Consider the following 19,126-nt stretch of genomic DNA (forward strand, 5'->3'; position numbering starts at 1 on the left):
AATCAAATCCCTATAGAAATTCTAACACATTGATTAAACATGAGATTCTTTAATCTCATGTTCATGACTCACTTACATTAAGTCAAATTTATTTTCACTAATTTACAGAATTTTTGAATAAATAAAATTAATTGAAAGTGGAATCATGGGGCTGGGATTGTGGTTTAGTGGTAGAGTGCTTGCCTAGCACATGTGAGGCACTGGGTTAAATCCTCAGCACCACAAAAAAATAAATAAAGGTATTATGTACATATACAACTAAAAAAATTTAAAAGAAAGAAAGAAAATGGAATCGTGTCCTCAAGTATATTACAGTCAAATTTCTTACTTTTTGATGTGCTTCTTTCATAGGTTTAGCCTGTTTATGTTTTTAGGATGAAATGTGTAGAAATTAGTGCTTTTTTGTTTGCTTGTGAACTTTCATAAGACTGTACCAAGACAGGCTATTATTAAGCACCCAGTTTGTGCTTCAGTGATCTTCTCTATAGCTATAGTGATTTTTTTTAAATGCAAATCAGATCATGAAACCCCCCTGCTTGAAATCCTTTATAGAGATTTCCCATTTTATTTAAGATAGAGTCTAGGCATCTAAACATGACTTACAGAGCTGAGTAGGCTTAGCCTCAGTTTGCCTCTTCAACCTAAAGGGACCATATGCTGTGTTTCATACCTGCTTTCCCAACATAATTTTTAATATTACCAGTAGCACCCCATTTCTCTCATAGAAGTTTCCTGGTTAGTACTGAATTCATATAATCTGCCTAAGTATTTACTGTCAATGATTATTTAAGAAAAACAACATAACTAAAATAATATTTAAAATTCTTTGAATCATAACTTGATTAGAATTATTTTGGAAGAATATCTCAGCAAGAGTAAGAGAGTGGCTGAGTTTGAGAGCCATCATTTTTACTGGGGGAATTGAAACACACACATTATTACTTTGAAAGTAGCATAGGTGAAATAATAGCATTATACATCCCAGACATTCTCTTAATGATCTTTCTTGTCTGTAAGTACCCTTATCTTACCCTTATCTCGGTACTTTTAAAAATGACTCAAGAAGTGGTACCCCCTAAGATTGTGAAGTAAACAAAAATGATAATCACAAATTAGGTCTAGTTTTTACTTGTGGAAATAGCTATATTGGTATCTATATGTTGAAATGTATTATCTAGTTTCTTATGATCCCTGTGTTTGGAATGAAAACATGATAGATCTAATGGACACTTATGAATATAGTACATTTAGTTTTGCCCCATAAATTTGAGCTCATTTGTGATCCACTGATAATTTGATTTGGTGTGCATTTTTGAGAACTTGTTTTTCTAGTTACTATGTTAGAATGAGGACTTACTTTATATCCTTTTGTGTGTTTTTGCCAAAGTGCTTTACAATTTTAAATATTTTATGCATGTTTAAAGTTGAGCATTTTGTGGTCCTAAATTCTCTCTTGTTCTTATTTTCTTTCCTCATAAGGTGTATGGTAAAAAAATAGATGGACAGCAAACCATTATTGCATGCATAGAAAGCCATCAGTTCCAAGCAAAAAACTTTTGGTAAGTTAAAATTTTGTGTAATTGGAGAAATGTTGGTATTGATTATATTGTTGGGAGTTCTTGGTTTAATGATCTGGGCTGTACCTTTTTGAATATGATTGACTAAAAACAGTATATACATGGTATAAAACTTCAGCCTATACTGGCTCCACGAAGGACCTAATCATTAAAGGTAGCAGTAAATCTGTTGACATTCAGTGAAAAGAATGTGGGAGAGCATAGTGTTTTTGGAGAGTAGCAGGCAGCACCCTAAGGGAGCATGTGTGCGTATAAGCAGCCCAATTGGCAGGCCCATATGCTCATTCTGTGAAGTGGGTGTTCCTGAATGAAACTTATGTGGGGAGGAGACAAGCAGTTATAAAGTGAAGAACCATTCTGTTGTGAATCTGGGGCCTCTGAAGCAGATGTTTTTATTGGGATTGCTTTGTGTTTGGTTGGCCAGTGTGGGGAAATAAAATTACAAAAATATGCCTTGTAATTTTGCATACAAATAATTCAATTATTCCTTATAGAATCTAGCCCCTAACAGTACTACTTGTCCTGTTAAGCTCAGATATTTGAAAAGTCGGTGACCTTTTTTATTATTAGACTTATTTCTGATATACTCCCTGTTCCAGGATTGAGTTTTTCCTCCAAGACTTTACAAGTTCAGAATTGAATGAAGTCTTTACTTTTTTCCCTTTTTTTTATTAATACATGCTGAAATTATAAGAGTAAATAGTCATAATGTTTACCTTTTAAGTATATTATTCTGTAACTTATTAGCCAAGTTCATTGGTGGTGCTGTTGAGGGTAAGTGTCAGTAACCTCAATGGACTAGTTTGGACCTTGGCCCGAAGGTGCCCCCGTACTTAACTATGTCAGACATAAATGCAAGGTTACAAGATTAATCAAGAATATTTGGAGAAATGCAGATCCAGCATCACAGAAGGAAAATTATTTCCATATCATTTCTGTATGTAAACATATGCCTTAATGACAACATGCACTTTCCTAAAGATACTGGCATACAAAATTACTTTCATGGACTTGATATAAATCTAGTTTCTCTATTTTAGCTCTGTAAACATGTAGTATTAATCTAGCAGAATCCTAAAGCATAAGGCTTTGCAAAATCATTATTAATACATTGTGTCAGGAAATACATAATAAAATCAATCTTATTGAGATTGAAGTACTGTTAAAGGAAAATTCTTGTTATTGTCTTACTTTAATAAAATCTGTTGAAGATGTTGTAATAAATTATTAATTAGAGGGGAAACGAAGTCTTGAGTTTTTGCATATACAAAGTGAAGAAAATGTCTCTTGGCATTTTATTTGCACTATTTTACCCCCACTCCAAGCCCCCCATATTGTTGATGTTACCTGAATCACCACTATGAGCATTGTATCATTGAAGTTAAAAGTGATTTTCACTTTTTGGAGAAGTAAATTATGGTTTTCCAAAGTACTAAATATCATGGCACATTAATCTCATGGAATCTAGGTATTTAGATACAAAGAAACTTTATTTTACCTAAAATGTAGGTAAAATAAAAATTAGAAGAAACTAGTCTTGGGTGTTTCTTGGATTTCACTAGAGACCTTCTCTCCTTATTCTCTACTATTTCCTAAGTGTTTAGTGGTATTAGGGCTTAATAAATGTTTATTGAAAGAATGCATATTTGTAAGAGAGGTGCAAAATATTAAAGACTTGGCCACTTACTCCATTGCTGAAGGGGCACTCTCAGTGTCTCTGGAAGAGTTTTGAACTGGTTCTCAAATTGTTACCATTATTACGTGGACTGGAATTCCTTTTTTTTCCCCTTTCTTTTCATAATCAATAATGATGTATGTATCTTGTCATTATAATTAGTAATGTATATGTTTAGAACTTACTAGTTGCTTGGTATTGATACCTAAATAAAAAGAATAACTTCTTTTGGAATCTTGAAACAAAGTGAACAGACCTAGGGTCTTTTTCTATCAAGCTGCTTTGAATGTTCTTGAATGTGCTGCTCAAAATCAAGACACATAAGAAAATTCTCTTATTTTGTAGAACATATACATTGTTATAATAAAACTTTGGAGTGGGGGCTGGTGCTATGGCTCAGCGGTAGTGCACTTGCCTGGCATGCGTGAGGCACTGGGTTCAATTCTCAGCACCACATATGAATAAATAAATGTCTATCAACAACTTAAAATATATATATATATATATATATATATATATATAAAACTTTCGACTGTTAGGTGTTAACTCTAGGTAAGAGAGTACTGTCATTCAACAAACATTATGATTGGGTAAACTGCAAAAATATTAAAAGGAGCCCAGAAATAATTTTTATAGCAAAATCCAGTATGGTAATCCACTAACACTGTGACTATTTTAGAAAAAAGCTAACAGGTATTAATTTGCATATCAGAATGTCTTGTGTGTGCAAAGAGCAAATAAAGGTGAAAAAAGAGTTGCTATGAAAAGACTATCAGAAAAATAAGATGAAATTCACTGCTAGAGATAGTATACATGTTTACATTTTCTGTTTCTTACTATGAATGTGTATGACATTTTCTAGTCACTTCTTAAAAATTATTTGGTACTTTGTATAATTTAGGAGATGTTAAACTGCTCTAATTTATATGTATGAAAAACTCTGGTACTGTAACATTTATTTATTTTATTCTCTCTCCCTTAGTACTGGGAATTGAACCCAGGGGCACTCTGCCACTGAGCTACATCCCAGCTTTAAAAAAAAAATTAAATTTTTGAAACAGAAACTCTCTAAATAGCCCAGCTTTGCCCCAAATTTGTGTTCTTTCTACCTCAACCTTCTAGGTCTCTGGAATTATAGGTGTGTGCCCTCATTTTATTCATAATTAAAGCATAAGTGATTCAGTTGAACAAGCAAGTTAAAATTTTTAATCAAGAAATAGCATAATATGATTTAGTTTGAATTATATTTCAAGTCTTAGCTTTAAAATTCTGAAATGATATTTATTTTGTAGGTCCTTTTTTATCATAGGGTGAAGATTAAATTAAATATCTTATAGCTGAACTTAACCTTTTGATTCTTTTGAATATTTCAGTGATTAAAAGTGAATGTCCAGCACCTATCCCCCAGTACTCTCACACTGTAGCATTGAATTTAAATCTGAAACTTAATATTGATTCAAATTATTTTCCCTGCCTTATTTACAGCTGCTGTTTTTATTTTTAAGGAATGGTCGTTGGAGGTCAGAGTGGAAGTTTACAATCACTCCTTCATCAACCACTCAGGTGGTTGGCATCTTGAAAATTCAGGTATGAAACAACAAGTTTCTGATGTCTGGCATGTTCTGAACAAAGAAACAACTAATTCATGAGTTTACATTTTCATAGTATACCAAATGTCTTTTCCAGATTTTTCTTTTTTGCACAGTGAGAAAACTAAGTAGTTCTGTTTAAATCTTTTAAATAATCTTGCAGTTCATTCCCTAGTCATGAAAAATCTGCAAGGATAGCTGACAGATTCTAAAACACAGCTAAAATTAGATGCTGCCATTTGGTCTGCTCTTCATACAATTTGTTCATCTAAGCGTCTTCTGAGTTTGAGTTGTACTCTTCTGTCATCTCAGTTTAGTGGAGTTAGGTGAAGTATAATATTAAAATTTCTGTGGCTATATAACTATATATTACAATGTATAATCATATTACATATATTTTATAAATGTCTCCTGTACTCATCATATTTGGCTTCTTACCTGAGGTTCACTAGAAGTGAATTCTTTGACTCTTAATGTGAACTTAAATGTTTATATAGAACATTTGATAACTATTACAGGCTGATCTTTTTCTGTTTTAGTTCACTAATTTGTTCAATACATTTGTTGATCAACTGTCATGAAAGTAATTATGCCAAGAGCTGTGAAAGAATAAAGATGAATCATATTGCGGCTCTGTTGTCTGACTCTAGTATACATTTCTAATCTTAGACCCATTGCCTTTGTGTCTTGGGACCTGTGCCTGAGGAAACAGAATAGAAGCCAAGAGCGTGAAATTCAAAATCATATGAGTTTGAATCCCCAGATCTGCCAGTTATTATTTGTATGATATGAGGAAGTCATTTAAGTTCCTTTTGTTTGTTTCCTCATTCATTAAATAATAACATTAAAAAAGCTTGCCTGATTGAGGATTAGTTAATATGAGTAAATAATTAAAAGAGAAGCAATATTTTGAAGGGAATAATTTGAATTCAATTTTGGACATCTTGGATTTTGGTACCATTAGAACAGCTTTGAGGCAAAAGTATCTGGCAGACAGGTCAGTGGAAATTATTCACTTGCCTAAATGCAGGAAAATGTAGACAGGACAGGAAGAGTCTTGCTAGAGTTCCAAAGGTCTGGAGCTCCACAGAGAAGTCTGGACTAGAGCTGGCATGTATTCAGTCTACATTGATATAATTGCTGAAGCCATGAGGATCTTGATGGTTCCTATAATGTGTTGTGTGTAATTTCTTTTTCTAATAGGTTCATTATTATGAAGATGGTAACGTTCAGCTAGTGAGTCATAAAGATATACAAGATTACCTAACAGTGTCTGTAAGTATAATTTCACAGGAAAATGAAAACAATATCTTTTGTAAAACTAGAGGAGTTTCAGAACTAACATTTTAATAATATTTTCTTTTCTGATTCTGTTTTTCAAATAGATTAAAGGTGGTAATCATAATTCTGTACCTAACATTTTTTAAGCAGCTTTGTTGAGATACAACACACACCATTGAATTCATGCTTTTAAAATATAAAATTCAGTGCTTTTAGATTAACAGTTAGTCAACAATTACTGCAAATTAATTTTAGAACATTTTCATATTCCTATAAAGAAGCCCTCTATCCCTTTCTCCCCAGCCCTAATCCTAAGCCCAGCCCAGCCCTAAGCATCTACTAATCTACTTTCTGATTTACAGACTTGCCTATTTTGGACATTTTATATGAATGCAGTCATAAAATAATATGCAGTATTGTGTGACTGGCTTCTTTCACTTAGCACATTTTCAGTGTTCATCCTTGTTGGATGATACTTCATTCTTTCCTATTACTGGTATATACCTTTTAGCCATTCATCAGTTGATAGACACTTCTATTATATTTTTACTTTTTGCTACTATGAACATTCGTGTACTGTTTTTAGTATAGACATTTGTTTTTTGTTTTTCTTTAGTATATACATAGGTGTGGAATTGTTGGATTGTGTGGTAACTGTATTTAGTATTTTGAAGACTTTCCAGACTTTTCCTGAGTAGCTGCACCATTTTACGGTTCCAAGCAGTGTATGAGGATTCCCATTTTTCCACATCCTGGTGAAAACTTGTCTTTTTCATTATAGCTATCCTAGTCAGTATGAAGTAGTATCTTATTGTGGTTTCTCTTTGCATTTTCCTGGTGGCTAATGATGTTGAACATTTTTTCATGTATTTACTAACCATTTGTATGTCTTTGGAGAATGTCTGGTTAGTTCCTTTGCCCATTTCTTAACTGGTTATTTCTGTTTTTATTATTTAGTTGCAGCTGTCTATATATTCTGGATACGGATCTGGGATCAGACATGTGTTGTGTAAACATTTTCACCCTTTTGTGTGTTGTCTTTTTCCTTCTTGTTTTTTGTAACAGGGATTGAACTAAGGGACACTAGACCACTGAGCCACATCTCCAGCCCTATTTTGTATTTTATTTAGAGAAAGGCTCTCACTGAGTTCCATAGCTCCTCACCCTTGCTGAGAATGGCTTTGATTCTCCTGTCTCAGCCTCCCGAACCATTGGGATTACAGGCAGGACCCACTACGCCCAGCTCTTTTTACTTCCTTATTAAAATTATTTAATTAATTAATTTATTTATTCAAATTAGATATCTATGACAGCAGAATGCATTTAGATTCATTGTAAACAAATGCAGCACAACTTTTCATTTCTTTGGATGTATATGATATAGCGTTGCACCATATGTGTAGTCATATGTGTACCTAGGGTAATGATGTCTATCTCATTCGACCATCTTTCCTGCCTCTATGACCCATCCTCTCTCCTCCCTCCCCTTTCCCCAAAGTTCCTCCATTCTTCTCATGCCCCCCCCCCCCAATTATGGATCAGCATCCACTTAACAGAGAGAACATTCTCTTTGGCTTTTGGGGATTGGCTTACTTTGCTTAGCATGATATTCTCCAGCCCCATCCATTTACCTGCAAATACCATAATCTTATTCTCTTAATGCTGAGTAATATTCCATTGTGTACTGCAAATTGGTGCAACCAATCTGAAAAGCAGTATGGAGATTTTTTAGAAAACTTGGAATGGAACCACCATTTGACCCAGCTATCCCACTCCTCAGTCTATACCCAAAGTTCTTAAAATCATCATGCTGTAGTGACAGAGCCACATCAATGTTTGTAGCAGCTCAATTCACAATAACTAACTGTGGAACCATCCTAGAAGCCCTTTGATAGATGAATGGATAAAGAAACTGTGGTATATATATACACATTGGAATATTACTCTTTTTACTTTCTTAGTGGTATAATTTGCAGAACAGAAATGTAGTATGTATATAGTCTCATTTTTCTTTTATTATTTGTGCTTTTGATATATATTACTAGAAACCATTGCGTAACCCAAGGTCATAAAGGTTTGCTTCATTTTCTTCTAGAGTTTTATAGTGTTAGTGCTTACATTTAGGTATGTGATCCTGTCCCTAATTTTTAAACTGCATTGTATGTTATGTTATTCTTTCTGTGGAATATAGAACTGTTTTCTTGTGAATTTTTTTTTTTTTACCCCAAAGATATTGAGAATATAACATTAAGGTGACATTTGTCCATAAATGTTTGTGTTCATATATAAAAATACCACTTTAGTATAAACATTAGTTTCCAGTGTACAAAAATTAGCAAATAAACAATAAAGAAAAGTTATTTTTAATTTTAAGAAAGTTTTAACTCTGGGATAGAGTGGATACTACCCCAGACAAAGATGCTGTATGTTTTAAAAAATTCTACAGTATTTAGATGGTTTCTACAATTGTGCTAGGTACTATTCTGGTTGCAAAGTCTGCTAGGGAAAGAAACCTAACTTCTGTAAGATTTTATGTGGTACTGAGGATCTAACCCAGTGCCTCATGCTTGCGAAGCGAGCGCTCTGCCACTGAGCCAAAACCCCAGCCCACATGTCATGTTCTTTGCATAACAAGAGCACTTGGTATTGTCTTCTTTGGGAGTGTGATGTTAGGGAAAAATTCTTCCTAAGAGAGATGTGTTCAGAAAATTGTAGACTATGGGATTATAAGAGTTGGTCATAGTGATTACCTTGGCTATTATGTTGGTTCTGAGTCTTAGTAATTTTTTTTTTCACTTCATTGTATGTAGGTTTTGTTTTATTATTTTAGGAAAGAGAAAAATTTATCTAATTTTCACACATATATTTATGTAATGTATTTAGATACTCATGCACACACATAAAATATAAACAAAGGTACCAATGAATTTTACATTTTTAAAAAATGTAGATTTCTCTTGACTTTAAAATTAGGAAAAAGGTAAGCAAAACCAAATACTGGCATGTTAAAAATTTTTTCAGAAAATATTTAGATGGTAAAATAAGTTCACTTTAAACTTTAAGATATGCACTTCCAGATTAATAGTTTTGTATATTATTTTAGCGATAAACATTGCTTAGTAGATAACAGTATTTAGGTAAAGATAGTCATTAGTTAGAAATCTGTGTCTAATTTCTTACCTATAAAGGTTGTCTATTGGATTGCATCTTAAATATTACACTTGAATTTTCATCAGTGTACATTATTAAGATTTAACTTATTTTAATAAGTTAAATGTAGATACCAGGCTCATTCTGTGGACTTTTAAAATACTTTTGCCAGGTTCCCCTTGGACTTAGAGTAATTGATCATACAGTTTTCCTTTTACTTGTTACCATCTTCATCTGTGTTATTTATTAAATTGTAATATTTTATTAACCATGCATATATTTAAACATAATAGTGTCTTAGTTTTAAATTGCTGTTTCATTTACTTTTTGTTATATTTTTTATTCAGAGTGAGATGCAGACAGCAAAAGAATTTATAAAGATTGTAGAAGCTGCAGAAAATGAATACCAGGTATGATTTTTAAAAGTATAATGTATTTTCACTTATGAATGGCATTGAAATTTTAATTTCAACCATACTCCTGAGTTTTTTCATTTTTTTACCATATGAAATACAGTCATCTTCTTGTGTGTTTGCTTTGAGTACAAGGGCAGACTTGTAAAAGTAGAGCCAAAAAGAGTGGGAAATAAATTAAATTCAATTAAATTTTATAAAATTTGTAAAATTTTAAAAATAATAAGCCTCAACTTTAGCTAACTGAAATTTCTGAGTATGGGTCAAGTATGCCAAGATTTCTAATTTTAAGAGATGTTCCTTAAACTATTTGAACTGTTTGTAATCTGCTTTAGATCACATTTGATTTTATACTCCACCATTTACATTATTTATCAGTTTCTAAACTTACACACTTGAATTTAAGCATTTAATTTGTGAATTAGATAAGTTCCTACCCCTTGTAAACAGTCATTCATAAGTTGTTCTGAATGAAATAATAAAATAGATTTAAAATGAGAACAAGTATTAAATCTAATTTATAATTTCATTTCTTTAAATTAAATTATTTAAAATGATTATAAGCTTCTTGTAAATGGTTATAAACAGCTTTTAATAAAACCATATTGGGATTTTTTTATTTGACTGTAAGCAGTGAAATAGGCTGCTTAAATAAAGATTGTTATGAAAACATTAATGTGTTATACATTGTTTTGTTCATTTCATTTGTTTTAAACTTCTGACTACTGTTTTTCATAGACTGCCATCAGTGAGAATTATCAGACAATGTCGGACACTACTTTCAAAGCCTTACGTCGACAGTTGCCAGTTACACGTACTAAGATTGATTGGAACAAGATTCTTAGCTACAAGATTGGCAAAGAGATGCAGAATGCATAAGATGAACATTGCATGACCGGATCATTTTAGTGTCTTTGCGTTTTTAAAAAAAAAAATTGTTGCAAAAGTATTCAGAACTGTCAAGCTGCCCAGTCAACATGGGCTATTGCCATTTAAAATCACTGTAATTAATTAGTTTGGTTAGAGCACAAAGCTTAGCTAATCAACCATTATTTTTCTTTTTTTTTGTTCGAAGAGGGCTGAAAATGAGTTTAGTTTAAGTGTCCTTTACTTTCTGTTATTATTTCCTTTCTTTCTTACAATGAAAAGATGATTACTCTAGTTTATGGTTAAAAGTTTTTGAAGTATTTCAAAAATATTTTACTTACTGTAACCCTAAAATTGTCTTTTGGCTTATGAAATGGGTAACTTTTGATGTTAGCCCAATTCTTTTTAATGGGGTCAATAATGGACATTCTAGTTTAAGGTGGTTGATAGACTTAGCCATATATGCTGCTAAAGAAATTGTCTACCTTCCCTTCCCCTCACCTCTTCCACTTATGTAAGATTGAGATTAAAGAAAAAGCATTTTCTATATCAATTGTGTTAAACCTTTCAGTAAGGTTATTTAGCTAGCTTAGTGTTTAACTAAACTTTTTTTAAACAAGGCCAAGGTCTATTGCTATTTTGAGATTCTGAAATTAAATGAGAATACTTACTTCAGAAATGCATCTAATGCTTTTTTTCTTGTGACAGTTACGCAAATTAGCTTGAATTCCGTATGTCCCTGAGTTATTTTTATCATAAAGCCACAAATGTATTATAACAAGGCAAATTGTAATATATATAATCCTGAACTCATGACCATGTCTCAGTTTATTTTTTTTTCCTTGGATTGAAAAGTACTGAAATTCAATGTGACATTAAAATGAAAATTTTCCTATTTATTTGAGTACAAATTCACCAGTGAGTCCTATACTATTTTGAAATATTTTCTTTGGATATTGTAATTCTCAATTCATTGTAACTTAAAAAATCTGGGAGTACATATAGTGTGCAGTCTTAAGTTTTTCCATCTTCCTATGCATCATGAGCATGTTTGTAATATTTTAAAAAATAGATTTACTGATACCACAGGAATTTTAAGCCTGTGGTAAGTGTTAGTATTTACTATAAGGAGTTGGGTGGATTTATGGGTTCTTTCAGTAGAGTTTTAATGCTTATACTGGAGTGGAATCCATTCTTCACATACTCCTACAGATGTCTGGGCCTGGAAATGTTTTTTTTTAAAAAAAAAACAACAAAACACCACTTTTATTATGTATAATAAAATATTTCATTAGCTTGAGTTGTATAGATTTTTTAAAATTCTCTCAAAGCATGTTATTTAATTTCTTTTTAAAATCATTTGGACTTTGAAAGCACTGAGAATATAATATGAAATTATGACATCTGGGGCTAATTTTCTCTTTAGTTTAGAAGTTTGGGCATATTGGGATGCCCAGGGAATAATGAATTGATAGCATTAATTATCTGCTCTTGTTTTAAAAGATACTCTCAAAAATTTGAAAACAATTCTGAACTATAGATACCAGGTAAATCTGTATTGAAGCTTGGTTGTATCACTTGGATTATTGTGGATTTATATGGAGGCCAATTATTTTGGCTGTTTTATAATTTGGAAGACATTCTTGAAAATAAGCAGCTGTTTTTTAAGATTTGCATGTGAAAGGTAGAATTATCAAAAGTAATTCAGAACACATGCCAAAATAATGGTTACTCAGTAGACTAGCATTTTATACGCTATGAAGCACATTTTATTACAGTAAAAGATGAATGAAGTTCAGGGATATGGTTTTAATAGGAACCCTAAAGGCTACTATGTTGAATAGGCTGAGGTGTGGGAGCAGAAGCAGAACAAGAAGGAGGCTACTGCAGTAGTGCTGTTGAAAGAGACTGCTGTTGTGGACCGAGGTGGTTATAGAAGTGGTGAAGTGGTAGATGAAACAGCTAGATTTTCTAAGAGCATGATTGTGGAACATGAAATAAAGAGAATAGATGAGGGTGTTTGAGGCTTGAGAAATTGGGGAAGATTCTGGAAGGAGCAGGTAGGGGTTTGGGGCAGGGATCTGGTTAGCAGCTTGGTTTTAGATTTCAAGGGGAAATACCATGTAGCAGGTAACAGGAAGCAAAAGAATGCTCTGGGTTAAAAGAATGGGAGAGAGAATGAGCCTGGGAAACAGTTTGATAGCCAAGATGAAAGACTCCTCCATGAGTGATAATTGGTTTAAAGCTGCATAAGAGCAGGCATAGAGTGCTTGAATTGAATTCAACCTAGGCTGTTTTGACAGTAGTGACTGAATTCATGAAGAGGGATACAGAGTTCCAGCGATGGCCTATGGAATTTAAATTGGGTTAAGCAAGGAAGTGAGAACATTGCAAGGAGAAGAAGGCTAATGAAAATGTGGCACAGTTGATGGATTATTGGTATGTTAAGATTGGGGCACTAGAAACAGAGAAATTGATAGTGGTGTGCTTAAGATTGAGATTTTTGAGGTATTAGAGTAATAACTGAGCGAAGGAGAATAAGAATGCAGAAAACCTCAAAGCCTCAGGTTGGAGAGATCATTTCTGAATACTGAAATCAAATATTCTGTAAAATATAAGTGTTCTGACATGAGTGCTATTTTTCCAGACTATACAGATGCTCCTTGACTTACAGTGGGGTTACAGCCTCAATGAACCAACCATTAGAAGCTGAAAATGTTGGAGAGTCCAAATGCATTTAATACATTTAACCTTTCAGACATCATAGCTTAATATGGTTTACCTTAAACATGGCCAGAACACTTCCACTAGTCTACATTTGAACAAAGTCATCTAAAACATGCCTGTTCTATATTAAAATACTGAATACCTTGTAGTTTATTGAACCCTGTACAAAAGTGAACAACAAATTAGTTGTGTGGGTACGGCTTTCACACCATTGCGAAGTCAAAAAATGTAAATCAGTTCCCATCTTTACCTGGATATACTATGTTTCATTAATGTTTATTATTATAAGTTATGCAAATATGTGGTATATATGTTCATGAGGCTTTTCGTTGTTTGGGATTTTTGGAAACTAAAATTTAGGGGACAAGACCTTTTAATAGAAATGTGTCCTGGAAATTCTGATTTCTTACAAATTCCTAAAAAGTGAAATTCTTAGTAAGTTAGTTAAGGATAACTATAGACAGGTGTTTCTAGCATTTTAATAGCCTTTTCTATGTTTAAAATTATTTAGACTTTTAATACCACACTGAAAGCTTTGGAAAACGGAAGATGCTTTCAAAAGATCTTCACACTGAGCATTGGCCAGGTATTGAGTATAAAATATAAAAGCATATTTAGCCAACAGTTGACTCAGGCTTTATAATGGATGCATGTTATAAAACATCCCAAGAAGAATGTGTCTTTCTGTTCCCTTATGGTGGATTATTTCAAAGCAGAATCACAAAATCGTCTAAATTTTGGTACTTGAAAAACTGAGAGCTTTTTAAAGATACACTTTTTGTTTTGTCATCTGCAAATTGCACATTTTGGGTATTATGCAAAAGCTTTACTGTATGATTGGCCAGGAGTGCTAGCTATTGAAGAATATACAAGTATTTACCAATTAAACTTAAAAGGGCCAATTAAACTTTTAAGGTCTTGTAGATAACAGAATTCAATGTCATGTCATTTAAGATTAATCAGACTATATCCAAAGGACTATTCTAGGAATTATAAAGTTATGAAAATATGAAACTGTTTCTTAAAGGAGTCTAAATTTGTCATTGACCTGTAGCAGCATTTTCCAGTCTTTTCCTCATCACAACATATATGGAAAAGGCTGGAACTCATAAGGCACATTGCAGGGAATGGGTAAGTCAGCTTGCTGGTTGAGGGAGTCAGTTTTTTAGCTCACTTTGAATCTACTTAGGAAGTAGAGACACAAATAATACATTGAAGGACATGTTTATTTTAAGATTCAAGGTGGTTCTAGTTACAGTGGTGCACACCTGTAATCCCAGTGGCAGGATTGTGAGTTCAAAGCCAGCCTCAGCAAAAAGCAAGGCGCTAAGCAACCCTGTCTCTAAATAAAATACAAACTAGGGCTGGGAATGTGGTTCAGTGGTTGAATGCCCCTGAGTTCTATCCATGGTAAACCCCTCCCCCTCCACCACCATCAAAAACAAAACAAAAAGATTTTAAGATTCTTCAAACCTTACTTACCTAAGGTGTCTAGCCAAGGAAGGTTTTCTGGAAAGGATGAGTTTTAAGCTCTACTTGAGCACACTAATATATTTTTTTTAAGTATGCATGTAACTGGTAGGCAGGAGATCCCCTCATATATCAGTAAAGCATCAGAATACAGATAACAGGCTCCTAGAATAGAGATGTCAGAAATCAAAAAACATCCAGTTGAAAACTAAATCTGAGGGCTGGGGTTGTGGCTCAAAGATAGAGCACTCACCTAGCATGTGTGGGGCCCTGGGTCGGATCCTCAGCACAGTCATTGTGTCCAACTACAACTAAAAAATTTAAAAAAAAAAAAATTAAATCTGAGTTGTTAAAACACCACAGTACAAAATGAAATTACTCAGAATAAAGTTAAAAATATAAGTGTTCTTATAATCTATAATGTGGCTAATGAGATACTAAGATTTTTTATCCCTAGTTTTGGTATAACCTAACAGTGTATATTAATTTAATTCAATTTTCATTTGTGTGCATTGTGACTGAATCAGAGAACAAACATTTCTTCTACACAGACTGACTAGAAAACATGTATCACAGATGCCTTATCAGCCACTCATTGTAGCAACAAATCTCCATTCATTAGCTTGTAGGACTACATGGAATTGAACTCTGATTTATAGATTAAGAGAAGACTGTGAAGGAAATAAAATTGTTGTTTCTTAGAATAATGGGTTCTTAGGAAAATTTGTAAAATGCCCAGTCTTTTTAGCCAAATAAATTTCCAAGCAGTTCTCTTACTAAAAGAATACCCCAGTCTTGCTCACTGAACTGTAGAAACTTATCTTCATCTTTGTCTTCATGTTGTGTGGTGCTAACTTGCCTACCTAGCAAAAGCTGTACTGATTCTGAATACAGATACCTGTCTTCCCAGACTTTTACCTAGAAAAGTGAGCGCTTGCCTCCTGTTTCCCAAAATAATACCCAAAGGAAATACCCAGGAACTGAAGTTGCAGCTCTCCTAGGTATAAATTAAGCACTTGGGAAGACTTTTTAGTTCTTTTCCAACAGTAAAATATGGAGGATCAGGGTTCTGACGAGTGTTTCAGGCCCTGAAAGCATCTCCGTTGATGAAAAAGCAAAGTAAAAAATGAGGAAAATGAGGAGGAAAGCCAAGAAAAGAAAATCCTGCCCATGTGCAGTAACTTTTTTCCTCACTGGGACTTTATGGAGGAAAAAGGAAATAAATTCCATTGAAGGTACTAGAAATGTCAAAAAACCTTAAGCCAATCTAAATATCTGGCAATGAAGAATGAATGCACATGGTGTGGATTGTTCTATTGCATAGCATAGAACTTTTGAGAACTCATAATTCAGAGCTTCATATAGAAACATACTACAAAAATGTTGAGAAAAGCAAGTTATGGAAGGTACACTAGGATATTGTGTTTAAAAATGTGTAAGATAATATATTTGTTTTTATCATTTTATATAGATCAAATGTATAAAACTTGTAATGGACTACAAAGCCAAATCCAGATAATAAATGTGAGGGGGACATAATAAAGAGTGGGATTTGGGAATGGCACAGAGATTCGATTGCACCTCTGGGAGTTTCTTAAACTGGTTGATATGTATTCAGGTGTTCATTTCAACATTCTCACTTTTTTATTATGCCTATTTTTCACTTAAAAATTATAACTTAGGCTCACATTTAGAACTTCATGAAATAGATATAAAACCTGACTTAGGTAGAAAAGTGGCAAAGTTCATATCCATATACTAAATTGAAGAGAAAATTTTCCAATACCTTTTGAAAAAGTCACTAAATTCATATGTCTTATAGTGAATTTTATCTGTTTCTGTATTTAGATAATTTTCTGTGTTACAGGAATTATTCTAGGTGGTAAGAAAAAGTGTAGCAAAAGTTTTAAAATAGTGTCAAAAATTTTTAAAAAGACTGATGAAATTTCCTTGTAAAGTTGATAGCAAAATTTCTTAACCTATCAATAACCAAGAATACTACATTGTGGCCAAGTGTAATTTATCCCTGGACTGCAATAATTATTTCTTGTTGGAAAATCTAGCAGTGTATCTTTTTTTTTTTTTAATTTTTTATTGTTGTCTGTTCAAAACATTACATAGTTCTTGATATATCATATTTCACAATTTGATTCAAGTGGGTTATGAGCTCCCATTTTTACCCCATATACCGATTGCAGAATCACATCAGTTACACATCCATTGATTTACATATTGCCATACTAGTGTCTGTTGTATTCTGCTGCCTTTCCTATCCTCTACTATCCCCCCTCCCCTCCCCTCCCCTCCCCTCTTCTCTCTCTGCCCCCTCTACTGACATTCGTTTGTCCCCCTTATATTATTTTTCCCCTTCCCCTCACTTCCTCTTGTATGTACTTTTGTATAACTCTGAGGGTCTCCTTCCATTTCCATGCATTTTCCCTTCTCTCTCCCTTTCCCTCCCACCTCTCATCCCTGTTTAATGTTAATCTTCTTCTCATGCTCTTCGACCCTACTCTGTTCTTAGTTACTCTCCTTATATCAAAGAAGACATTTGGCATTTGTTTTTTAGGGATTGGCTAGCTTCACTTAGCATAATCTGCTCTAATGCCATCCATTTCCCTGCAAATTCTATGATTTTGTCATTTTTTAATGCAGAGTAATACTCCATTGTGTATAAATGCCACTTTTTTTTTATCCATTCATCCATTGAAGGGCATCTAGGTTGGTTCCACAGTCTTGCTATTGTGAATTGTGCTGCTATGAACATCGATGTAGCAGTGTCCCTGTAGCATGCTCTTTTTAGGTCTTTAGGGAATAGACCGAGAAGGGGAATAGCTGGTTCAAATGGTGGCTCCATTCCCAGCTTTCCAAGAAATCTCCATACTGCTTTCCAGATTGGCTGCACCAATTTGCAGTCCCACCAGCAATGTACAAGTGTACCCTTTTCCCCACATCCTCGCCAGCACTTGTTGTTGTTTGACTTCATAATGGCTGCCAATCTAACTGGAGTGAGATGGTATCTTAGGGTGGTTTTGATTTGCATTTCTCTGACTGCTAGAGATGGTGAGCATTTTTTCATGTACTTGTTGATTGATTGTATGTCCTCCTCTGAGAAGTGTCTGTTCAGGTCCTTGGCCCATTTGTTGATTGGGTTGTTTGTTCTCTTATTGTCTAATTTTTTGAGTTCTTTGTATACTCTGGATATTAGGGCTCTATCTGAAGTGTGAGGAGTAAAGATTTGTTCCCAGGATGTAGGCTCTCTATTTACCTCTCTTATTGTATCTTTTGCTGAGAAAAAACTTTTTAGTTTGAGTAAGTCCCATTTGTTGATTCTAGTTATTAACTTTTGTGCTATGGGTGTCCTATTGAGGAATTTGGAGCCCGACCCCACAGTATGTAGATCGTAGCCAACTTTTTCTTCTATCAGACGACGTGTCTCTAATTTGATATCAAGCTCCTTGATCCATTTTGAATAGCAGTGCATCTTAAAGCTACGTTAGTAAAGAAGAAAGACATGTAAATCTTCTCAGTAAATACTACTGTAGAATTTGATAAAACCTAGTACCCCCTCTACAACTACAAAAAAAAAAAAAATTTTTTTTTTAAAGACAAACCATCCGGGCTGGGGTTGTGGCTCAGTGGAAGAGCACTCGCCTAGCACACGCGAGGCCTGGGTTCTATCCTCTGCACCACATAAAAAAATAAATAAATAAAATAAAAGGATTGTTTCCAACTACAACTAAAAAATAAGCATTTAAAAAAAAATAAAAACATCCACAGGGGAAAACATTTGCCAACTTATATAACAAATTGCTCATTTTTTCCTAATGTCAGATTAGTTCCTGCAACACAATAAATCTGAAAAGTGATCCTTTAACACCTGAGTCCTAACATCCTAGCAGCCCTGGTGGTCTCAGACTGACTGGTGGGACATTTATTGAGGAATAAACATAACTTGTTTAAGTCACTGCTGTTTTAGGTTGGTTTGGGTTTTGGTTTTTTATTACTTCTGCCTCTCATCCTGCACAGAATTTGTCCTGAAGGGAGGTCCTGCGAATAATAAACCCTAAAGTGTGGCTTTGGCTACAGTGTGTGTGAACAGGGTCCTGCTGACCTTGGAGTACAGTGTGATATGCTAGAATGCTGTCTGCTCTATGAGCCCTATGTCACCACTGCTCTCACCTCTGCCCCTGGGCACTAAATACCAGTGATCTCTTCTAAACCTTCTGACATCCAAAATTACCCATTAGAAGAAGCAAGTATTGTCCCCAGTGACTAGGGGAATTCAGTAAAGCATACATATTGCAGGCTGGAAAGTTGGTGTCCCTTGGTTGGCAATGACAAGACATGAATTCTAACCTCAAATACCTTGGAAAG

The 19,126-nt window shown here is 33.8% G+C and overlaps 1 protein-coding gene across 1 annotated transcript in view; it reads left to right on the top strand.

Annotated features, from left to right (window-relative positions):
- Capza2 (capping actin protein of muscle Z-line subunit alpha 2) overlaps nt 1-11,365 on the top strand; it is a 39,165-nt gene extending 27,800 nt beyond the window's left edge. Inside the window, exons 6-10 of the mRNA XM_046422439.2 lie at nt 1,480-1,559; nt 4,758-4,839; nt 6,045-6,116; nt 9,620-9,682; nt 10,424-11,365. Coding sequence (XP_046278395.1) covers nt 1,480-1,559; nt 4,758-4,839; nt 6,045-6,116; nt 9,620-9,682; nt 10,424-10,564 — 438 coding nt within the window. The 3' untranslated portion in view covers nt 10,565-11,365. The remainder of the gene's footprint in view (nt 1-1,479; nt 1,560-4,757; nt 4,840-6,044; nt 6,117-9,619; nt 9,683-10,423) is intronic.
- Nucleotides 11,366-19,126: the final 7,761 nt, after the last annotated feature.

This window comes from Marmota monax, unplaced genomic scaffold (genome assembly GCF_021218885.2).
Source record: "Marmota monax isolate L192 unplaced genomic scaffold, Marmota_monax_Labrador192_F-V1.1 WCK01_AAM20220418_F8-fsc00027, whole genome shotgun sequence".
NCBI lineage: Eukaryota > Metazoa > Chordata > Mammalia > Rodentia > Sciuridae > Marmota > Marmota monax.